Consider the following 24,340-nt stretch of genomic DNA (forward strand, 5'->3'; position numbering starts at 1 on the left):
ATCTACTGGTCGGGATGCGTAACTATGATACAGACACAGGCAAGGTAACCCGGTACAACCAGAGTGGACAACTCACACAGACCATACAGTACCACAACACAGGACGGGGACTGTATAGTGATCCTCGCTATATAACAGACAACAACAATGGGGATGTCGTGGTGTCTGACTTTATCTATACCTCTGAGTCTGGTACTGTAGTGGTGACAGAGCGTGGAGGAAGACATCGTTTCTCCTACACAGGACATCCATCAGGATCAGAACTACAGCCATGGGGAATCTGTACTGACGCGCTGTCACACATCCTGGTGTGTGATCATAGAACCAACACAGTACAGATGATAAATAAGGACGGTCAGTTCCTGTCACATCTACTGACAGAACCACAAGAGATGGGTGATCCATGCAGCCTGAGTTATGATGTCAACACTCACCGTCTCTGGGTCGGATCAGGATTACGGGACAACAACAAGGTGTGTGTCTACAGGTATATCACCAGACAGGACGCTCTGACAGGTAAGTCTGAGTCATTATCATTCACATTAATTAGATATAGATAACTAAGACACACAGTCGGTGTTAATTATCAGTCAATAAGATACATGTAAGACATGTTTATCTGTGTGATTGTTTGTCAATATAAACAACTCATTGTTACAGGGTTAGCTGTATCTACCAGTCATTGGGATTCAGTGTTTATCTAAAATAAAGACAAATTAGATCATTATTTTATTAATTAAATGTACAGTTACATGTCCTTGTATTTAGTGAATAGAAATAGAAGGTTGTTGTATTTAATTAAAATATATAGAGTGACACATGTATTTGTAATCAGTTATTTTGTGACATGTTAATTGACTTAATTTAATTATTTAGATAAATATTAAAGCAAGTGTCATGGTTATCAGGTTAAAGTTTTAATTTGTAGATATAGCATTATCATTACATATACTGTATGTAATTAATTAATTAACAGCTAATTAATGACTTGTTGTAGATGAACACACACCCCGTCCTGATGGGGACACCCGATACACGACACCTCGTCACAACAACTCATCAACTAAACGAAGGTAAAACTCACTGACTCATGTATTTGTAATCAGTTGTTTTGTTACATGTTAATTGACTTAATTTGATTAATTAGACAAATAATAGACCAAGTGTCATGGTAATCCGTTTGAAGTTTTAATTTGTAGATGTAGCTCTATCATTACATATAATGTATGGAATGGATTAATTAACAGCTAATTAATGACTTGTTGTAGATGAACACAGACCCCGTCCTGATGGAGACACCCGATACACGACACATCCTCACAACCCAACTCATCAACTAAACGAAGGTAAAACTCACTGACGCATGTATTTGTAATCAGTTGTTTTGTTACATGTTAATTGACCTAATTTAATTAATTAGACAAATAATAGACCAAGTGTCATGGTAATCCGTTTGAAGTTTTAATTTGTAGATGTAGCTCTATCATTACATATAATGTATGTAATTAATTAATTAACAGCTAATTAATGCCTTGTTGTAGATATACACAGTGAGGCCGCCATGTCCAGCTCAACACAAGCCGTATAATGGAGATAGCTGGGATATTGACAGGTTGTAAATGTTTCTGTACAAATCTAGTCTGCTCTCAAAACCACACATGTTGTTTGTCACTTTGTTTAACATCTGCAGCTGAAATTGAGCTGTGTATAATTCACATGGACTGTAATACTGACTCCTGTTTATTTCACACTTTGTGATCATCCAAACATGGCTGTCTGTTGCTGAGTGAGAAACATCATGTTATACAAGTTTTATTTTCTGAATGTGGAATATTATAAAAGAGATATCCACATGAAGTCTATAATATTAAACTAAACAAATAAACACTGTAAATTTCAGATCTTTATCAATTTGAAAATGTATCTTGTTTTGCTAATTGTGCCATTATTATACCCCATGTAATGGAATTGTTAGAGAATAATGATTTCGACCTATCTCAGTCAGTCCTGGATTTTGAGCAAAACTTATATTCAACAGCTGCACAGAATTTTATGAAACTTCTAAGGTATTTAGGACACAATGTGTGGATGTGCTAATTATTGGAGAGTTCCGTTTCATTTATCTTTCTGGGAATTTTAGCCCCATTGAACTTAGAATATTGGTCATATGTTGAATTTAGCAATGAATTTTTTGTAAGCGCGACTCTTCTCAAACAGCTGAATTGAATTTCATAAAACTTTGTAGGTAGTTAAGGCACAATGTGTTAATTTGCATGTTTCTAGGAAATTTTAATTTCAATGTTTTGTCTTGAAATTTTGAACCTTTAGAATTTTAATATATATAGTATGTTGTTTTTGTTTAAGACAAATGATTAGATATGTGCATAATTGTAGAAAGTTTTGATCTGATGATGTTTTGCTAGTAATACCCAGTATTATTTTTAGCTAACTGAGCTGAAAGCTCAAGTGAGCCTTTCTGATCACAATTTGTCTGTCGTCTGTCTGTCTGTTTGTCTGTCCTCTGTCCGTCAACTTTTCACATTTTCAACATCTCCCCCAGAACTACTGGGTCAATTTCAACCAAACTTGGCACAAAGCACCCTTAGGCAAAGAAGATTCAGAGTTGTGAAAATTAAGGAACGTGCCACTTTTCAAAGGGAGATAATTAGGAGTCATTGAAAATGTTTTAGAAATTTTTCAAAAATCTTCTTCTCAAGAACCATTAGGCCAGGATAGGTGGAACTTATGTGAAAGCATCTTCAGATAGTGTAGATTCAAAGTTATGAAAATCATGACTCCCGGGGGTAGGGTGGGGCCACAATGGGGGGTCAAACTTTTACATAAGAATATAAAGAGCATATCTTTAAAAAACCTTCTCAGAATGCAATCAGCCAGGAAAGCTGAAACTTTTGTGGAAGCATCCTCGGGAAGTGTAAATTCAAATTTGTGAAAATCATGACCCCGGGGGGTAGGATGGGGCCACAGTTGGGGGGGGGGGGTCGAATTTGTACATATGAGTATATTTATAGAGTAGAATTTTTAGGATCTTTTGGGGAACTGCATTGCTCAACATATGATATGAATATAAAATCAACCTCTTAGAAAAGGAACTAATCATAATTAACATAATATCAAGGTGAAAAAATGGATTTTTATTTATTCAGGATCTACATGTATTATAATCTATTGTCCAGATAGTTTGTATTATAACTCCACTAAAGCTGATTTTTGTCAAACTTTATGTTCCATAGGTGAGTTATGTGGCCCACGGGCCTTTTGTTTTTTGGTATTTAAGGTTTCTCTATACATGCTATACACCCACAGTTAATTCCAATTTTTAATAGAAGACCACAAAACATATACTAATCAACTATTAAAATGATGATGGTGATACTATAGGTATTTTAAAAGAATTTTTTAATGTTTGTTCGTGTTTTTATAAAATAAATTTTAAAAAGTTAACTATTTACAAATTGAATTAATTTTTTTGTCATATGATGGATATCTCCTCAGACACATGGGAAAAAATATAACAGTTTCATTACATTTAAAATTTCTATTATTGCAAATTGTTTAGTATATCCCCAAAATTTAAATTTTCATATCTTCATACTCTGTTGAAAGATCATCTTAAAAAGCTGCTTGATGTTATGTTATATAAAATGAATTTGACATAAAAGATTGAATGAAAATCAGTGAATAATATCACAAGCTATCGCATGTATTTTTCTTTCGTTTTCAATTCAGTCGGTTCAGATTATAACTCACTATTTGTGTTTAATCCATTAAATTCAGCTCAATAGCTCTGCATCAGCTGAAGGCGCAACCATTTTGAATATTGTTGCTGTTGTTGTTTTGTATTCATACGCGCCGCTTCATTTACATTATTTACATTTTTGATCAATGACACATCACATTTTTTTATTTGAAAATGTTTTATTAAATGATAAGAAATGAAGATAACAATTTTTCTATTGATCGACGTATCAAAGAAAAAATTGACCAGAAAAAATAAAAATTGTATTTGGTATGAGGTTCCTCAGGTAAGAGTTATCGTTCCTAAGTCCTAAGGCCCAAACACCTTGGGTACTCTTCAATTTCTTAGTTGAAGAAAATTTCCTAAATATTGTGTTAGAATGATAAATACTACATATTTCATTATAGGTCTATATAAGCAAATATAATCGCTTTAATGCAACATTATGTCAAATAAATAAAGGGGAAAATTAACTTATAGGATTTATGTATCCAAACCTGAGAGAAATTCAAAACCAACCTCCCATCCCTTTAACTAAGGTGGTATGGAACATCTGTCAATAATAATGTGGATTAAAGTACATTACTACTGAAATAATTTTATTGGTTTAGAATTTTCTTTCACAATATTTAACCAAAAAATATGTCTTAGAAAATTTTGGAAAAGTAATAAATTTTCAAACCCGACTGGAACTCGTGACTTACATGTCCGTAGTGAGCGCTCTAACCCACTGCACTGCGCTGTAAGGTAACAATGATGGAAAAGAAACTATAATTTATAAAATTACACATGATTTATTTATTTCGATAAATAATATGACACAACATAAAGGTGTCCCATACCACCTTACATGTAAAGAATGAATTTTATCAAAATTTTGATTTAATCTATTCATTTAACAAATTTTTCAAAATTTTGAGCTTGCTTACTTTTTCTTTCCTTCTTGTCCAAGTATTTGGTATTAATCATTTAATACAATTATAAATTAATTATTTTTGTTTCTTGCAGACAAGCTGCTTTTTAAACGCCTTCAGGGGGAGATAAAAGAAAACCAGCCCGGATTACCCATAATTCCAATGGAGTTACAGAAGCCAATTAATTACCAATCATCAACGGACTTTGTGTTCTGTGCGTGAACTCTACATAAACAACGTTTCATGAATGGACTCTGTATCTGTGTAGGTGAACAAAAATAACGCGTCATCAATGGACACTGTTGCTGGTCTCTGCGTTCTGTGTACGTGAAATTTGCACAAAAATAACGCGTCATCAATAGACTTTGTATCTGTATAGGTGAAATGCGTCATCAATAGACTCTGTGCTCTGTGTACCTTATCTCTTTATGAATAAGGCATCATCAATGGAATCGGTTTTGTTTTTTTTTGTGTACGTGAACTCTACTGTAATTTGTTATCATACGTTTTTTATCAATTTTATGTAAGTGTAAATTTTGTCAGTATGTAATATGTTTTACATATCTAAGCTTTTGAAATATCTGGTATCATTCGGTGCTAGAACAGAGATGTCCATCAGAATTGTAGCCAATGTGTCACTAATTTTTTTTTTTAATTTTGATTTTATACAACAAATCTTGTATGGTGTACTAAACATTATTTTCAAAGGGGAATAACTCAAAATTTGTATTTTTCAGTCAGGATAAAAAAGAGTTATTCCCCTTGAGAATGAGAAATGAATTTGATGGTGTTTATCCCTGACAGTTTTATTGGTAGGATTGAATATCAGTTAATGTATTTTTACAATATATCGTGATCATTTGGAAAGAAGTGATCTGATAAGCTTTTGATAAGAATTTGATAAGTTTAAGATGGTTTTTTATACAATGTTATGTAGTTTTAATTTCAATATATTAATAGTTGATGTTAGTTTAATTCATTAAGTTTGAGCTGTGCATGTGTAACAATTGGTGCATCATATATTGCTTGTTGTCCTCAAAAGGTAGGTCACAATGACCCAATTAGAATTATGGTAGTTTATGGTGAAACTATTTTAGAACATGTCTATTTAAAAAAACAAACAAACTTGTGTTTTAGAAATGATGTACCATTAATCATACCAGGAGTCATTTACTCATGTATATATCAATGTGAAAGTAAGTCATGATGACCTGAATTTGTAATTAGCATGTTGTTAATCCTATGTGTTTGTTAATGGTGTGTAAGCACATTTCTCACACTGTATCTCTGTTGACCAGATAGATAGGACAACTCATGTTAATGTCATTTTCTTTGGAGAAATATTGTACGTAAGTTTAAGCGTGATTATTTTTTTTTTGTGTTTACCCATACAATGAACGTGATGAAATACATTGATAACGTATATATACCGGTAGTATTATTTTTATTTTTTTGTGTTTACTCGTACCATGAAAAACATAATACTTGTATACAAATGATGTTTGGGGAAATGTAGCGAGCTGTAGATAAAAGTCAATAAACTTAAAGTGACATGTCTATATTGTTTGTCTTTTTTCATAGTCAGGCAGTACTGTAATACATGGTACAAAATGAGGACACGGATTAATCAGACAGACTTCACCATTGTTAACAGTTCAACGTATTCAGACAATACTGTAACTTTAGGTACAAGAACTAGAGCATTATTTATTGAGGTGAACCATGTCAAGTTGAGTGTAACAATGTCCTTTTGTATTCACAATGATATGTTTTTATTACTCGACAATAAATTAGAAATAATGATTTCCAAGTACCCAGGGTCAATTAAACCATTTATTAATTTGGCAGGTTGGTTCATCCTTGAGCAGTATTATTTTTTTAGCTCACCTGAACAAAAGGTTTGAGGGAGCATTACTGGTCACCTGTTGTCCGGCGTCCGTCCGTCTGTCTGTAAACTTTTTACATTTTTGACTTTTTCTCTAAAACCACTGGGCAAAATTTAACCAAACTTAATAAAAAGCATTCTTATGGTAAGGGAATTTTAAATTATGAAAATGAAGGGTGCAGCCCTTTTTCAAAGGGAGATAATTGAGAAACAGTGAGTATAGGGTGTGTGTCTTTCAGGCACATAGTATCAGGGGGGGCCTGACCCCCCCCCCCCCCCCCCCCACACACTTTTTCTCGCAGGAACAATTTTTTAAAAAAATGGAATTATGATGGAGTTGGCTCCCCCACTTTTTTGGGAGTATGAAAAAAATTGATATGAATATAAGGAAATGAGGAGTGAAATTGAAATTTATAGTACGCCAGCCCCCCACCCCCTACGGATTAGGATTTTGAAGATTTTTGGAAAACTGAAAATTTCCCTTTTTTTAAGGCGTCGAGCTAATGCTCGGCAGCCTTCTAGCGATCGTCTGGATTGGCAATCGTCCAAAAATTCATGCACTGCACCGCCTTTTTAATGCGCAGAAAAAAATAAGTTCCTTGAAGTATTAAACGTATTACAAGATTTGTATTCCTTTTATTCAACTAAATTGTGTACAAAAAACCCAACTTTGCCTCCCTGGTTATTGACAACTCATTGCATTAGTATAAATTTGCTTAATCAAGAAATGGCGGATGAATACAATAAGGGGCAATGTAAACTTCACTAAAATATTATTTAAGTTTATCGCTTACATTTTGATTGGAGACTGTGCCCGATAGAAATAAAATTTGATATGTAAATGTATTTGTTATCGGGCATGGTCTCCAAAATGATTATAAGCGATAAACTTATCTAGAGATTTTGTTGCAATTAATAAACAAGATAATGCAGTTGGTTTGATCGAGCATTTTAGATAGCACGTGTTGTGGATTTGTTTGTAAACAACCATAGCATAGGTGATCTTGTTTCAAACGGGAATTGAAATAAATAAAAGTATGTTTTATTATTATAATTAGGGACACACTGTTAATGTATTCAAATTATGAGCCTGTGAAATGTGCAGTCTTTTGAAAGCAGAAAGAAAATAATAATTTTGTTTGAACTTTGAAATTTCTTCGATTTTTGTGACCATGATGAGTTATTGTATTATAAACTCATCACTACCTATTTTATAACGAACTATACTGATTATTGTTTTTGAAACAGCACAAAACGTAATTTATTTCCTTTTTTATTCTAATATTATTTGATAAACGACTATATATATTAGTACAGAAATTCAAATTATTGATATCATTCTATATAAAAGAAAATGTCAGCTCGACGCCTTTGTGGCCGTTCCGGCCTTTGATTTTTTGCTTGTCAAGATTTTTTGGATGAGTCTGGCCTCCCCACTTTCAAAAACGATGCTACGTGCCTGTCTTTAAAATCTTCTTCTCAAGAACAACTGCACCTAAAATGACAAAATTCACACAAAAGCTTGCTTATATAGTGAAGATTCTAAATTATAAAAATCATGACCCTCAGACCTAAACTGGGGCTTCAGTTGCGGTTCAAAGTTTAACATTGAGTCACGTAGAAAACAGAAATTTGTTGTATTTGATCAAATCTGCTTTAACGAGCATATATCATGTTACCAACTGCATGTCATATATCAATGAATTTTGTTTTTTGTCTTCCAATATTAATAATTCACATTCAAAATAGATACCGGTATGCCATTCAGCAATAGGAACATTTCATGAACACTGCATTATGTATATTTTCTTGTAGATTGATGAACTAACAAGCCTTTTCAAGAAGTGGAAGAAGAAATTTGAATTTTGTTCTCATCTAAATAAAGAAGATTTTCCTAAAAAGATTACTGTCATTGTTTTCTGTTAACGTTAATTCTGTATGAAGCAAATTAATTAGGACTTCAGTTTTCTTTTCAAAATATAACAGCTTATATTCTCAAATTTAGATAAAGAGAGATAAAGATTTCAAGATTATTAAATTAAGCTGCATAGTATTTTGCATGAAAATTGCATGATATTTGCATGATATTCGCATGTTTTACGCATGAAACATGAGGTATAGTTTTCGCATGAATATTGTGCGAAATTTTAATCATATGATATTCGCATGAAAATTATGTCAAAATCGCATGAAGTTTTTGCATGAAATTCATGCGTGTTACTTTTCGTCTCTTTCTCATGCGAAGAATTCACATGAACTTCATGCGAATTTCATATGAGATTCATGTGAGCCACTTTTGCCTGTGTACACTTGGAGTTTTGATGGGCTTGATAATGTGAATGTCAGTGAAAATAATCGATCTTACCTCGTTATATCACTAAAACATCATTTAAGGAAATTGTATATAATGGAAAATTCATATTTACCGCGTTAATTATGTTTAAACCTATATTCAGTTCAAGATCCGCTCCTGACTTCTCATTGGCTGTCCCAAAATAAAACCGGTCAAGGTCAGTAAACATGGCGGACAAATTCAACTTTCGTTGTTGACATACACGAAAAATAACCGATATATGGACTATACTTGATATTTTTGGATTAATTTATGCCATAGACATCTACAACGTTCGAGTTCAGGTAAGAAATGCAAATGTTATTGTCATTTATTAACGATTTGAGACGAAATCGTTGCGGGAGTGAATCACTCCCGCACTTGCACCATTACGGAGATCCTATGGAGTAGTAGCCCTCTCCCAGCTTCCACAGGTACAGGTAAGTTAGAATTATATATACAACCTGCTATACGTACAGGTAACCTAGAATTATACATACAATCTGCTATATGTACAGGTAACGTAGAATTATACATACAATCTGCTTTACGTACAGGTAACATAGAATTATACATACAATCTGCTATATGTACAGGTAACCATTGTAAAGGAAGGGGGCATACATTATGACAAAATTCGTTCAAAACTAAAAATGTTTATCATAGATTGCACACTTCTGTAAAATAACAAATAAAAAATGCATGTGCCTTTCCAAACCATTAATACTATTACAAATTATTATTTCATTAAATCAATGTCATAATCAACTTTGTATACGAGTTATCAATCGAAATTTTTTAGTAAGAGTTATCAATCACCCAGAGCGAAAGTAGCGTGACAGAAAAACGTTACGGTGAGTTAATAGAGTTAATAGCTTAATGTGTGTTTGAATGTTTGTTATTATCCCCTCGCGTAACTTTTGTGCGAAGGGGATATAGCATCGCTGCTGTGCGTGTGTTCAGATTGGAAACAAATTGAAAAGAAAACTCTTGCAGGGATACTTATCAAACTTCGTACACTTATTTGGCATGGTAAAAGGACAAACCCTGTTAATTTTCAAGTCAGTTAGTTGACTACTCTTTAATATATCGTTAAAATAACACAATTTTTACAAATTTTATGTACTACGACTTGTGGTAGAGTCAGGTATATGGCATTCCTACTAGCTCTGGCTAGCGGGTTAACCCTTTAGCTCGATCGATAGAGTGCTGGACTTGCGTGCCAGAGGACCTGGGTTTAAAGCCCAGCAGAGGCAATAAGTGTCTCTGTTACATTTGGCGCCAACGTTGGGGCATTATGTGACGGTCAGACTGGTTCGAATACCGACGCCAGATAGCTCAGTTGGTAGAGCACCTGACTATAGATTCAGGGGGCCCAGGTTCGAATCCCGGTCTGGTCCGTCATTATTTCTCCCATCCCGTTACATTTGACGCCCATGTTGGGACCTGGGTATTCTCTGGCGGGTGAGAGAGATTGTTTCCAGAACTTTGGCCCACAGGCATTGGCACTCCAGGAGAGTCGGGACGCCTCTTTCCTTGGAGGGGGACAATGTGGTAGAGTCAAGTATATGGCATTCCTACTAGCTCTGGCTAGCGGGTTAACCCTTTAGCGACCGGTAGAGTGCTATGCTGACTGGTAACACAATTTTATTTGAAAAACCTTAGTTTGCTGTTAGTTTGAATTTAATTTCTATGAAATTTGTTTTAAAGATTGAATATAGGAGTTGAAAATTAGTGCTGCAATCAAACTATAAATATTGTAATATAAAGTAGATACTATAATTTTTTTCATTTGAACTCTTTATGATTGATACTTATTGGTTGGACTATTGAATTCTTTATGATTGATACTTATTGGTTGGACTATTGAATTCTCTATGATTGATACTTATTGGTTGGACTATTGAATTCTCTATGATTGATACTTATTGGTTGGACTATTGAATTCTCTATGATTGATACTTATTGGTTGGACTATTGAATTCTTTATGATTAATACTAATTGGTTGGACTATTGAATTCTTTATGATTGATATTTATTGGTTGGACTATTGAATTCTTTATGATTAATACTAATTGGTTGGACTATTGAATTCTTTATGATTGATACTTATTGGTTGGACTAACCCATTTGTTTGGATCTGACTTTTTGGGACTGATTCATGAGGTCCCTTTGCTTGACAAAATCTTCTCGAAATGATCTTATATGTTAGAATTACCCAAAAGAATGCGGCCGATCCCTTCAGTTGGGATTGATCAAATTGGGTGGGATAGATTCTATAGGCTGAGAATGATCCTATAGGCTGAGATTGGTCCTATTGGGCTGAGATTGATCCTATAGACTGAGATTGATCATAAAGGCTGAGATAGATCCTACAGACTGAGATTGATCATAAAGGCTGAGATTGATCCTATTGGGTAGGATTGATCCAGTAGGATGGAAATCATTCTATTTGTTGGGACCTTGGATTTTTATTGATCCTGTGTGTTAAGTGCAAATACTGTCTTTCATTGAGGTGTAGGTGGTGGCTACTATTGGTTGAATTAATACATTTGTTACAATAAGTCCTACTGGTTGAATTAATCCATTTGTTACAATAAGTCCTATTGGTTGAATTAATCCATTTGTTACAATAAGTCCTATTGGTTGAATTAATCCATTTGTTACAATAAGTCCTATTGGTTGAATTTATCCATTTGTTACAAGAAGTCCTATTGGTTGAATTAATTCATTTGTTACAAGAAGTCCTATTGGTTGAATTAATCCATTTGTTACAAGAAGTCCTATTGGTTGAATTAATCCATTTGTTACAAGAAGTCCTATTGGTTGAATTTATCCATTTGTTACAAGAAGTCCTATTGGTTGAATTAATTCATTTGTTACAAGAAGTCCTATTGGTTGAATTAATCCATTTGTTACAAGAAGTCCTATTGGTTGAATTAATCCATTTGTTACAAGAAGTCCTATTGGTTGAATTAATCCATTTGTTACAAGAAGTCCTATTGGTTGGAATGATAACCTCATAGGAAAACATCAATATCTGCTTGTTGGTACTAACACCGTTTTATATTGTATCACTATGTATGTTGTAGGTGGTGGCTCCGACCATCAGGCCAAAATAAAAATATGGTTTGTTTCCCCTCGCCCGACCGACTCAGAGAAATCCCGCCGACTCAAAAGTTTTTATGTTGTAAGTGGTGGCTCGGCCTGTCAGGAACAGCTGATAGACGCCGCAAAGGATGTGGCTCACTCTGTTGAGGGAATCGTGGAGGCGGCCCAGCAGTCCTGCCGCGACGACAAGCTTCTGGCCGCCCTAGCCGCCGCAGCCACCGCGGTTACTCAGGCTCTTAACAACCTGCTACAGCACATCAAGAAGGTGGCAGGTCCCACCGCTGTAAGTGGGATTGTCACTGTTTTCTTTTTCTTAAGCTTTTTATTCTCTCTCTCTCTCTCTCTCTCTCTCTCTCTCTCTCTCTCTCTCTCTCTCTCTCTCTCTCTCTCTCTCTCTCCTGTTACACAATATTAAATGAAGAAAGGTATGACATTGAAGTTTTGGTTATAATGACGGTACAATGATTCGATATTGTTATGATACTGAGATCATGAACTCTTCTGTGCAGTGAGGTAGTAAATGTATGTTTTTGATTGACAGGCTGGAGAGTCCCACGAGGATGCAGTGGACATGATCCTGACTGTGACGGACAGACTGTTCAGTAGTGTGGGCGACGCCCATGAGATGGTGAGACAGGCCAGGCAGCTAGCTCAGGTAAGCTCACAAATATCTCACACATCTTTCATAAGTTCAATTCTATAAAAGTCAATGCTAGATTGGGTTAGCACCTACATGGCTCAGAAATTTAAGACTGTTGACTGTTTCAATATATTTACTTGTTTATGATATAATTTTTGACCTTGATATCTGTTGTTTTCAAGCGACCTCTTCATTGGTTGGGGCCATCAGGGGAGAAGCCGAGGGCCACTCTGACTCGGACATGCAGAAGCGGCTCCTGGCCGCCGCCAGACAACTCGCTGATGCTACCGCGAACATGGTGGACGCTGCCAAGGTAAGGAAAAGTTGTGTGCATTGAACAATGAGATGGAAAGTGTAATAGTATACTAGTATACTGTGTTTCTGGTTATGTAGACATTTGTAGGTCGCAGAGCATATGATGGTAAAGATAAAGCAGCTGAAACTGTAGAATGCAATATCATGTTTAACATTTGTAAAGTCAATGTTATATTTGTTACAGAGTTGTATATTACAGTGAACAGCTATATCATGTTTAACATTTGTAAAGTCAAATGTTATATTTGTTACAGAGTTGTATATTACAGGGGACAGCTATATCATGTTTAACATTTGTAAAGTCAAATGTTATATTTGTTACAGAGTTGTGTATTACAGTGAACAGCTATATCTGTTCAATCAATTTCAGTAAAGTGTTATATTCTAATATTACAAGGCTGTGCGTCGAGTCCGAACGACTCAGAGCAGCAGAAGAGACTAAGAGGCGCTTCAGAGGATCTCCGGGCTGCCACAAATATCGCCGCCAGCAACGCCCTCAAAAAGAAACTCATCAGGAGGCTAGAGGTCAGAGACTCATTAAGTGTCGTTTAATTATCTCTAGAACCTGTAATTTAATTGCAGTAAATGATATACGACATGATGGCTTGATATTACAATCATGTTTTGTGATGAGACTTTACATGAGTCATTTAGGTGTATTATGGTTACAACCATACTTTGATATTTAATTGGATTGCAAAACGGATATATAACAATCGTACTTTATCATGTAATTGGTCTTTAAGAGATTATATCTATGTTTTGTAGAACGCCGCGCGTCGCACCGCCTCAGCCACCACACAGCTGATTAACGCCTCAAAGAACGCTAACAAATCCAACACTAACAAAACCTCGGAACATCAACTGACTCAACAGTGCCAGGTAAGCAGTGATGGGGACATCATTCCATAATTCTTATCAATAAAAGAAGTCCCAATTCAATTAACATAATGGTGGAAACACTTAGCTATGGGAGGTATAGTAGATTGGCCAGTAAGCTAAGGGTTCTTGGTTTAAATCCTGCTGTAATTGACTCGACTGTGCCAGGTATGGATTCATTGTTATTTCATCACAACTTAACTTGCACGAAGGTGGAAACACTTAATACATATCTGGGTCCTAGTTTATGGCCAGTCAGCTACAGGTCACTGGATCAAATCCTGCAATAGGCACATCATGTTTCCGGCTGAAAACTTTTAACATCTTGATTTTACTCTGTAACACCAAAGAAAACAATAACAGCCAGTGGTGTCACTTAACAGGTGCACAGGTAAAGCACCCAAGCCACGTGCAGTGAGTCGTGACTAATTCTGTCTGGCCAGCACGGTCGGTAAAAATCAAAGTGAGTTTGGAACAGGTTTATACAAGCTACAGCGTAGAAACCTACTTAATCATTTTCCTCTTGAGATTGTACTTCATAGATGAAGTGAAGCTCGAAGAAAAAGTGTAAAAGAATTTCACAAGAGTTTTTCAAGTTTATAGTACCGGTACTATGAATTACAGGGATGCTATAGACATTACAACAGAGATCATTTTTAAATGATACTGGAGAAATACATGTTGTTTTGTGAATTAAAAATCTATCCTATATATATAAGGCAAAAAATAATTTTAATGAATATTATTTTCTGGTATTTTCTTAACTGGGTTTCACTGCAAATTCAAAATAGGCAAAATAAATTTTCTGTGTTTACCATAAATGTCAGCATGCAGTGATGGTTCAATACTGAACAATAAGATGACTTAATATAAAAAGTGGCACTATATTGGCTTCTTGTATTGTACCATGCAAACAAAATAATAGTTTTCTGAACATGCAATCTGATTAAAATAAGATCTTTGATCCGCTCTGACAAATTCGATGTCGCTACACAAAGATCGATCTTTGTGTAGCGACATCGAATTTGTCAGAGCGGATCAAAGATCTTATTTTAATCAGATTGCTGAACATGTACAGCAACACAAGTTGTAATTGCACACTGGTAGTCATAGAAATAATAAAATTTAAAATGATTGCAAATGCATTAATTACAATGATAAATAAGGTATCTAACAGTATTTTTAATATATACCGGGTATTTGCATTTCACGTGAAAAAACGTCGTTTACGCAAAATCTCCCCCTTAGCCAAGTAGGTAAGGGGGAGATTCTCCCACATAGCATCTTTGAAAGGTTAACAGATATGTCAATGCCAGCAAGGAAATATCAGAGAAATAACATGAACCGCTGTGTATCGGGAAAAACAGATATATGTGTGTATATCTCTATGTTAGAAGTTTGTAGGGTATCAGGCTATGTATCATATATATACAAGCAACATCTTGTGTACTAAGTGAAAAAGTACTTTGATGAATGGAGGAGATTATCTACTTTTCATACCTTTGCCAAGGTCTAAAATCAGTTTTGTATTAAGAATTAATATTTTAACTAACAATTTTACTTCATACACAGAGTGAACTTGTAATGACTTTGCTTTGATTAACTTGTAATTATTTCTAACCTTGTCACCAGGATGTGTTTTGTTTAGAGATGATTTAGAGTTTTCTCCCCTTGTAGGTGTTGTCAGCAGCAACAGTGGTTGCTAAGCACACGTCGGCCCTGTGTAACGCCTGTCGCCTGGCCTCCAGCAAGACCTCCAATCCTGTCGCTAAGCGACACTTTGTACAGAGTGCCAAGGACGTTGCCAACAGCACAGCCAACCTGGTCAAGGCCATCAAGGTGAGTGTCAAGGTCAAATGTCAAGATCTTAAGTGTACATTTCTATTTGTTATAATTTGTGTTTGGTTAAATTGTATGAAATTTCTTATGGGTTTTGTACCGTAAGCTTCCCAAAGATTTAAATGATATTACTGACATCATTATTCAGGTGCTGGACCAGGATTTCACAGAGGAGAACCGCCAGCGATGTGCGGAGGCCGCCAAACCACTGACAGATGCAGTGGATGAACTCACCACATTTGCCTCCTCTCCCGAGTTTGCCAGCATGCCAGCCAAGATCAGCCCAGAGGTAATTACAGTAAATGAAAAGCTATCGATAAATACAGGTAGTAAGACAGCTAGTGATATATAGCAGATAGCTACTAAGCTAGCTACATAAAGCAGACAGTTAGCAAGTTAAAGCACCCAACTAACAGGATTCTGTTGTCCTGTAAAACCCCATATTAGAAATGTACTTGAATATGTTCATGGTGGGGTTTCATAATTCAAGAAAGTTTTATGCAGTTATTCCTAATTTTCTGGGACAAGACACACAGATGACTTATCTGTATATATATGTAGGCAAGGAAGGCCCAAGAGCCCATTGTGTCGGCAGGTAAGGCGATGATCGATGGAGCGTGTCACATGGTGACGGCCGCCAAACAGCTGGCTGTCAATCCCAAGGACCCGCCCATTTACCAACTGTACTCCAACCACTCCAAGAGTGTGTCCGAGGCCATCAAACGACTCGTGTCCTCCATCAAGTAAGTTTGTCCACCATCAGTAAGTCTTTCCTTCATCAAGTAAGTGTATAGTGCAAGTCTTTATTATAATGCCAGCTCCTAACGTTGGTCAGCATTTCTAGATTTACAAAAGTGTTAGCTCTTCAATAGCCTGGTTCATTCCTAAAAGTGATTTTAAATTTTCGGACATGTATATTATTGTATTTTACTGTATTTCTGTGTACCTGGATTTTAATTTGTTTGAGGTCCATTCCACTTTACATCCATTATTTCTTGACACATATTATAGTATTTGAGTGTATACTTTCAAGGAATGTAAAAATCTTAAACTGAACATATATCCTGTAAAACATCAGGACCTGTTTGACTATATACATCTGTATATTTCAGGGACTGTGCGCCGGGTCAGCGTGAGTGTGACGAGTCGATCGACAAACTGAACCGTTCCATCCGCGACCTGGACCAGGCCTCACTGGCTGCCATCAGTCAGAGTCTACAGCAACGGACCGAGAAATCCCTCAGGGTCAGTACTTATTCCACCCAAAACCACCTTTTCCCCATCCACCAATATGTCTCCATGTGTCCAGATTTGTAAATTATCAACCCCTCATTCCCAATATCTAGATATTTAAGTTTTCAAATCTTCCCTTTCATGTCTAGATTTTTAAGGTATCACCCCCTCCCTTGTTTCAACAGTTTAACAGATTTATTTGATAGTTCACCTTCCCCCCCTTCATTAAGATTTTAAAGTAATCAAAATATGCTCAATTTTCAATATTCATAAATAATCATTAATTATTATTGTTGAATGGTATTATAGGGATTCCAAGAACAGATGATTGGGAGTGCAAGAGAAATCCATGACCTTTGTTCCAAGGTCAAGGACTCAGCTAAAGCAGAGTCGGAGAATCTGGGTCACAGGGTCAGTATACAGAGCATCGGTTGTGATATTTAATACTTATTATGTGAGATGACATGGCTCATTTTCTTCTCTGTGAAATTTGAATGATAATCCAAAATAATAATGGCCATTTTTTACATGCCTTTTGTTAGCACAATGTACACATAGGTAGGTAATAAATTTTGACACCACCTGTATCTACAGGTGACAATGATGGCCAGCTACTTCGGCCCACTCTCGGACGGTGCTGTAGGTGCCGCCTTGCTGATCCAGAATTCCAAACAACAGACCCACATCCTGGACTTGACTAAGACCGTGGCCGAGTCGGCACTTCAGTTCATGTACTCCTGTAAGGAAGGGTGAGGCAACCCTAAGGTAGGTGTACCTTAAGATAGAAGGGGGAAGTGCACCTTAAGATTGAAGGGAGGGGGTGTACCTTAAGATGGAAGGGGGAGTGTACCTGAAGACAGAAGGGGGAGTGTACCTTAAGGTAGAAGGGGTAGTGAACCAAAGATAGAAGGTGGAGGCAACCCTAGGTAGGTGTACAGTAAGAGAGAAGAGGAATGCGCTTAAAGATAAAAGGGGGAGTGTGTACCTTATAAAAGGAGAGTGTACCTTAAGATAGGAGGGGGAGGCAACCCAAAGATAAGATAGAGAGGTTAGAGTATCGTAAGATAAAAAGAGGAGGCATGTTTAAGTCTGGACTTCATAGCAAATCCTTACAATAGACAAGTGTGTGCACGGATCTTCTGTAGACTACAATAACAGTCAGATTGTTTATCTGTGTGATTGTTTGTCAATATAAACAACTCATTGTTACAGGGTTAGCTGTATCTACCAGTCATTGGGAGTCAGTGTTTATCTAAAATATACAGAAATTAGATACATTATTTTATTAATTAAATGTACAGTTACATGTCATTGTATTTAGTGAATAGAAATAGCAGGTTGCTGTATTTAATTATGAAATATATAGAGTGACACATGTATTTGTAATCAGTTATTTTGTGACATGTTAATTGACTTAATTTTAATTAATTAATTAGACAAATGATAAAGCAAGTGTCATGGTAATCAGGTTAAATTTTTAATTTGTAGATGTAGCTCTATCATTACATATACTGTATGTAATTAATTAACAGCTAATTAATGACTTGTTGTAGATGAACACAGACCCCGTCCTGATGGAGACACCCGATACACAACACATCGTCACAACAAAAGTCATCAACTAAGCAAAAGTAAAACTCACTGACGCATGTATTTGTAATCAGTTGTTTTGTTACATATGAATTGACCTAATTTAATTAATTAGACAAAAATCAAAGCAAGTGTCATAGTAATCAGGTTAAAGTTTTAATTTGTAGATCTATGTAGCTCTATCGTTACATATTCTGTATGTATTAATTAACAGCTAATTAATGACTTGTTGTAGATGAACACAGACCCGTCCTGATGAGGACGCCATGTCCAGCTCAACACCAGCCGTATAATGGAGATAGCTGGGATATTGACAGGTTGTAAATGTTTCTGTACAAATCTAGTCTGCTCTCAAAACCACACATGTTGTTTGTCACTTTGTTCAACATCTGCAGCTGAAATTGAGCTGTGTATAATTCACATGGACTGTAATACTGACTCCTGTTTATTTCACACTTTGTGATCATCCAAACATGGCTGTCTGTTGCTGAGTGAGAAACATCATGTTATACAAGTTTTATTTTCTGAATGTGGAATGTTATAAAACAAATATCCACATGAAAATCTAATCAATAACTGAACCATTAAAAATTGTAAATGTCAGATCTTAATCAATTTGAAAATGTATCTTGTTTTGCTAATTGTGCCATTATTATACCCCATGTAATGGAATTATTAGAGAATAATGATTTCAACCTATCTGTCTGTCAGTCCTGGTTTTTAAGCAAAACTCATATTAAACAGCTGCACAGAATTTTATGAAAGGTATTTAGAACACAATGTGTAGATGTGCTAATTATTGGGGAGTTCCGATTCATTTATCTTTCTGGGAATTTTAGCCCCATTGAACTTGAATTTTGGCCATATGTTGAATTTAGCAATGAATTTTTTGTAAGGGTGACTCTTCTCAAACAGCTGTATTGAATTTCGTAAAACTGTGTAGGTAGTTAGGGCACAATGTGTTGATTTGCATGTTTCTAGGAAATTTTAATTTCAATGTTTTGTCTTGGAAATTTTGAACCTTTAGAATTTAGTATGTTGTTTTTGTTTTAGACAAGTGATTAGATATGTGCATAATTGTAGAAAGTTTTGATCTGACGTTTTGCTAGTAATGCCCAGTATCATTTTTAGCTAAACTTAGCTGAGAGCTCAAGTGAGTTTTTCTGATCACATTTTGTCTGTCAACTGTTGGTTCGTCTGTCTGTAAACTTTTCACATTTTTAACATCTTCTTCAGAACTACATTGGCCAATTTCAACCAAACTTGACAGAAAACAACATTAGGGAAAGGGGATTCAAGTTTGTGAAATTTAAGAAACATGCCCTTTCCAAGGTGAGATAATTGGAAATTATTGAACATTTCTGAGAAATTTTCAATTTTTTTTTCTCAAGAACCATTTGGCTAGGGAAGCTGAAACTTATGTGAAAGCATCGTCAGGTAGTGTAGATTCAAAGTTGTGAAAATCATGAACCCTGGGGGTAGGGTGGGGCCACAAGGGGGGTCAAATTTTTACATAGGAACATAGTAGATCTTTCAAAATCTTCTTCTCAGAAACTAATCAGCCAGGAAACCTGAAACTTGTGTGGAATCATCCTCAGGTAGTGATGACCTTGGGGGTAGGGTGAGGCCACAATGGGAGGGAGGGTCAAATTTCTACATAGGAATATATATATAGAATAGATCTTTCAAAATCTTCTTCTCAGAAAGTAATCAGCCAGGAAACCTGAAACTTGTATGGAAGCATCCTCAGGTAGTGTAGATTGAAAGTTGTGAAAGTCATAACCCCAGGGGTAGGGTGGAGCCGCAGTAGGGGTCAACTTTTTACATAGGAATATATTTATAGAGAGTAGATCTTTAAAATCTTCTCAGAAACTCATCAGCCAGGAAAACCGAAACTTGTGTAAAAGCATCCTCAGGTAGAGTAAATTCAAGGTTGTTTAAATCAAGATCCCTTGTGGTAGGATGGGGTCACAATGTGGGTGGGAGGAGACAATTTTTTACATAAGAATATAAAGAGAAAAAATCTTTAAAAATCTTATAAAAATCATTTGCCTAGAAGGGGGGGGGGTGGATTTTAATGTGTACAGGGTCTACATGTATTATACAATATTGTCCAGATAGTTTGTATTATAACTTCATTAACTGATTTTATCATATCTAATGTTCTTCAGATGAGTGATGTGGCCATTGGGCCTCTTTTTATGGCTTACGGCCATCAAGTTGCCGGATAATCTTTACGGCAAAGAGTTCAGTTATCTGAACATGCGCGACAAAAAATAGTTCTATTCGAATGTTGCAAAGTTAACTGTTTGTTGTTCATAATAAATATCTTTAAGCAAGATTATATTTTCCATATGTTATTATCACTTATGTTATTGTAACCAATATGAATTGACTTTATTTAAATAAACTCGAAATCTAACGCGAATGAATATTAACTGCTGTGTTTTCCCTAGACCGTTTTTGCATAGAGGTATAGGCCCCCGCCATGCATCACACAGTGCCGTCATGCTTTCCGCTATGGATACATACATGTATTATAAGCAAAAAATCTTTTCCCAATTATTTCAGATCCTAACAGTGATAAGTAAATGTAAAGTTGTCGTTATTTCGTTCAATCTTCATAAAAACGTTTGCACCCGCAGCAGAGAGCGTCGCTAACTTCGATCGACATCGATCTCAGCAAGGGGGAAAGTGTTTAACGGTTAAAGAACTGAACTTATGATTGAGATATATTGAAACTGGGATTATAAATAGGTAATAAATGCATAAATAGAGGGGCAATTACTACTTGTTTTAATATAATGTGCCTTCTTCATTATCGAATGTTGGGGATTTTCCAAGATCTAAAAATAGCACAATGTTCCCTCGATGGAGTTACCTTGGTTGTGCTATGATTGAACCGTTTATTTGTCGTAAAAATATTGGAAACTTGAGACCAAATGTACTCAAATAAGAAAACAGTATACAGTTAAGCTTGATTGCAAGTCATATACGGAAGCGATGTCACATTACTATAACATAGAGACATCGTATAGTATGCCTCTGAAAATGACTGTGTACACATGTCTTGTGAAGAGAGACTGACTGCTAAGTTATAGTGCAGTAATTAATTTTAATTAAATTTGGTGTCAAAACAAGTTTGCTGTAATTGCATAGTTCTGCCTTTTTCTTGCCCCCCCCCCCTCACCCTCCAAAGAGTTTATTTGATCTCTGTACAAAGGGAACAAAAAAATATAAGGTGTTTATGAACTGCCTTGTGAATCTATATTTCCTATAAAAGCTTGTGAAGGTCAGCCTCTTAAAAAAGTAGATAAAACCCAGAAAAATATGAATAAATATTAATACATTTATGAAATACAAATAAAATGGAATAATACTTGTTGGTGTAGATTTCAAGAGAATTCATTAATTATAGTACATATCATGCAGTACATTTCATCATTTGGTTATATTATTTTTACGCGCAATGATTTCGCGCTGGCTGTGGCGCTGTTACGGCGCACCGTGCACCAACTCTCGCGCAAGTTCATAGTGCGTAGGAATACAAGGTATACTGATATTTGAGAGCATGTTGGTTTTAAGTGTTTTTGTGTCCTATATAGTTGAATGAATTTACAGTTAATGTACTTCAGTCGTTGGATAAAAGAAAGAAACAAATTGGAGTTTGAGTCTGACATCATCATTATTATTTTATGCAGTCTATGATTTTCCTAAAAGCAATGGTGGTTTCAACCAATTGATAAAAGAGGCGTCTAGATTTCAATCCTGTCTGTTTCGGTCACTAAGGTTCGACCAATCAACAAATGGGACATGTTGATATGGGTCCTGGTAGTTTCTATAGATCTACGAATTACATGTAGCTAGTTACTTTCTATAGAGCTATAAATAAACTAAAGTTTCCGTAAGAAATAGAGGGAATCATACTCGATCCATGTAAATATAGTCATATCAAAACCGTAAGCCATTATGGCCCTTCAGGCCTTTGATTTTGTATTTAATGCATATTCTGCCATTCATGATGTGTATCATTGTGAAGTAATGGGAGAATGTGGGGTATTTGAGCTTGCTCACTTTTTCTCTCCTTTAAGTATTTGGTATTAATCATTTAATACAATTAAAAATTAATTATTTTTGTTTTTTACAGACAAGCTGCTTTTTTAAAATGCCTTCAGGCCAGTTCAAGGGGAGACTGTAGAAAAACCTGCCCGGATTACCCATAATTCCAACAGAGGTACGGAAGTCAAATAATTACCCAACATCAATGGACTTTGTGTTCTGTGTACCTGGACTCAACATAAATATCGCGTCATCAATGGACTCCGTTTCTGTGTACCGTACATGGACTCAACATAAATAACTTGTTAATCAATGGAATCTGTTTCTGTGTATGTGGACTCAACATAAATAACGCGTCATAAAATCAACATTAATTTGTTATTCATTCTTTTTATTAATTATATTTAGCATTAGTTTGCCATTTATTAATTCTGTTTAGTATTAGTTGCTATTTGACAGTTGTACTATATGTGTGTTTTACATAATAAGCTCCTGAGATCTCTTATAAATCTCTGCTGTACTTTGGTGCTGGGACAGAGATGTCCCTTAGAAATGTGACGAATGTGTGATGATTTTTTTGTTCAGTTTGTATTTGCACACAAGGAATTGATTGAACAACACATTCAAAGGGGGGTAACTTTAATTTGTATTCTTCTGTTTAAAATCAAAGAAAGTTATCTCCCTTCTACTAAAGTTTCCTAGAGATATCTGTATTTTATGTTGTTGATCCCTGACATTTTTTTGTAGGAGAGTTTATTGAGTATCATTTAATATATTATTACAAAATGCCATGATAAGTGTAATTTGTGATAAGGGAGGAGGGGGATCCTGCATTGAAATTTGACCTAAATGCTGTTTTTTATTGTTTGAATGGCAACAATGAACATTTTTTAAAGTAGTTGATTTATTTTGTATGTCAATATATTGAAAATGTACAGCTGAATCATGTCTTAAATCCTCTAAGACTTGAATACTTACAATGTTATGACAGATTACTTCATGGAATAGTGGTGTAAGGCTTATATGTAGGCCATGTTGTTAATCCTCTGATGCAACTCTTTGTATGGGGTTTATGATGAATTTTGTAAAAATATACCTATATGTACACTAATGGTGGATTAAGCACATTTCTACCTCATAAAAACGGAGTTATATTGATCAGGTAGATAGAAAATTCATGTTTTTGTAAATAGTTTTAGAGGAATAGTGTGACCAAGTTTAAATGTACTGATTTTTTTTTTTGTATTTATGCTTACCATGAAATACATACTACTTATATACAAATGATTTTTTGTGAGTTGTAGCAAGCTGAGAACTCAATAAATGTGATATTTCTTTATAGTTTTGAATTTCTTCTTAGTAGGACATTACTGTAATACTTGGTACAAAAAAGTAGAATATGATGCTGTTACTTTATATACAAGAACAAGGCAATTATTTATTGGGGTGAACAAAACCTAACTGACAAACCAATCTCCATTTGTATTCACTATAGTTAGATGTTAATAGAGAATAGTCAACAATGAATTACAAAATGAATTTCCCATCCAAGTACTTAAAGTTGTGTCAAGAATTTCATTATGACTGATAGGTTTAAATCTGAGTATTATTAGAAACACTTATTAGGGCCCCGCTCTGCGAGCGCCCTATAGTGATCAGTCTGTCTGTCCAAGATCTCTGGTACGGAGTATATCTTCTCTCCCCTTGGTCCAATGTGGGTCATACTTCACCTACAGAATTCCTTTGGGTAAAGAGTGTGTATTGACCTTGAACCATGTTTCTAGG

The 24,340-nt window shown here is 35.4% G+C and overlaps 2 protein-coding genes and 1 non-coding gene across 5 annotated transcripts in view; all 3 read left to right on the top strand.

The window, feature by feature from the left end:
• The window catches only part of LOC136272955 (uncharacterized), a 36,039-nt gene extending 12,154 nt beyond the window's left edge, over window positions 1–23,885 (top strand). The window contains exons 4-7 of one of the 3 annotated variants that reach the window (XR_010711035.1): window positions 1–516; window positions 998–1,073; window positions 1,542–1,612; window positions 4,766–6,228. The exon at window positions 1–516 is cut by the window's left edge and continues 1,195 nt beyond it. Coding sequence is in view for 2 of the 3 variants with exons in the window: in XM_066076292.1 (XP_065932364.1) it covers window positions 1–516; window positions 18,732–18,813; window positions 22,644–22,719 (674 nt within the window). In the remaining variant the exon portion in view is untranslated. Of the gene's footprint in view, window positions 517–997; window positions 1,074–1,268; window positions 1,347–1,541; window positions 1,613–4,765; window positions 6,229–18,731; window positions 18,814–22,643 lie in introns of those variants that run through there. The other 2 variants (XM_066076293.1, XM_066076292.1) reach the window with 2 other exon arrangements.
• Trnay-aua (transfer RNA tyrosine (anticodon AUA)) lies at window positions 10,216–10,290 on the top strand. The gene has a single exon. It is a non-coding gene; the product is annotated as a tRNA-Tyr (tRNA).
• On the top strand, window positions 12,542–18,542 carry LOC136269774 (talin-2-like). The gene is made up of 11 exons (XM_066076367.1): window positions 12,542–12,655; window positions 12,823–12,953; window positions 13,352–13,480; window positions 13,724–13,837; window positions 15,512–15,673; window positions 15,822–15,962; window positions 16,235–16,416; window positions 16,786–16,918; window positions 17,216–17,317; window positions 17,501–17,671; window positions 18,460–18,542. Exons 2-10 carry the CDS (start codon window positions 12,882–12,884, stop codon window positions 17,657–17,659), a joined length of 1,194 nt encoding a protein of 397 aa, XP_065932439.1. The 5' UTR covers window positions 12,542–12,655; window positions 12,823–12,881; the 3' UTR covers window positions 17,660–17,671; window positions 18,460–18,542.
• Window positions 23,886–24,340: the final 455 nt, after the last annotated feature.

This window comes from Magallana gigas, chromosome 1 (genome assembly GCF_963853765.1).
Source record: "Magallana gigas chromosome 1, xbMagGiga1.1, whole genome shotgun sequence".
NCBI classification, from domain to species: domain Eukaryota; kingdom Metazoa; phylum Mollusca; class Bivalvia; order Ostreida; family Ostreidae; genus Magallana; species Magallana gigas.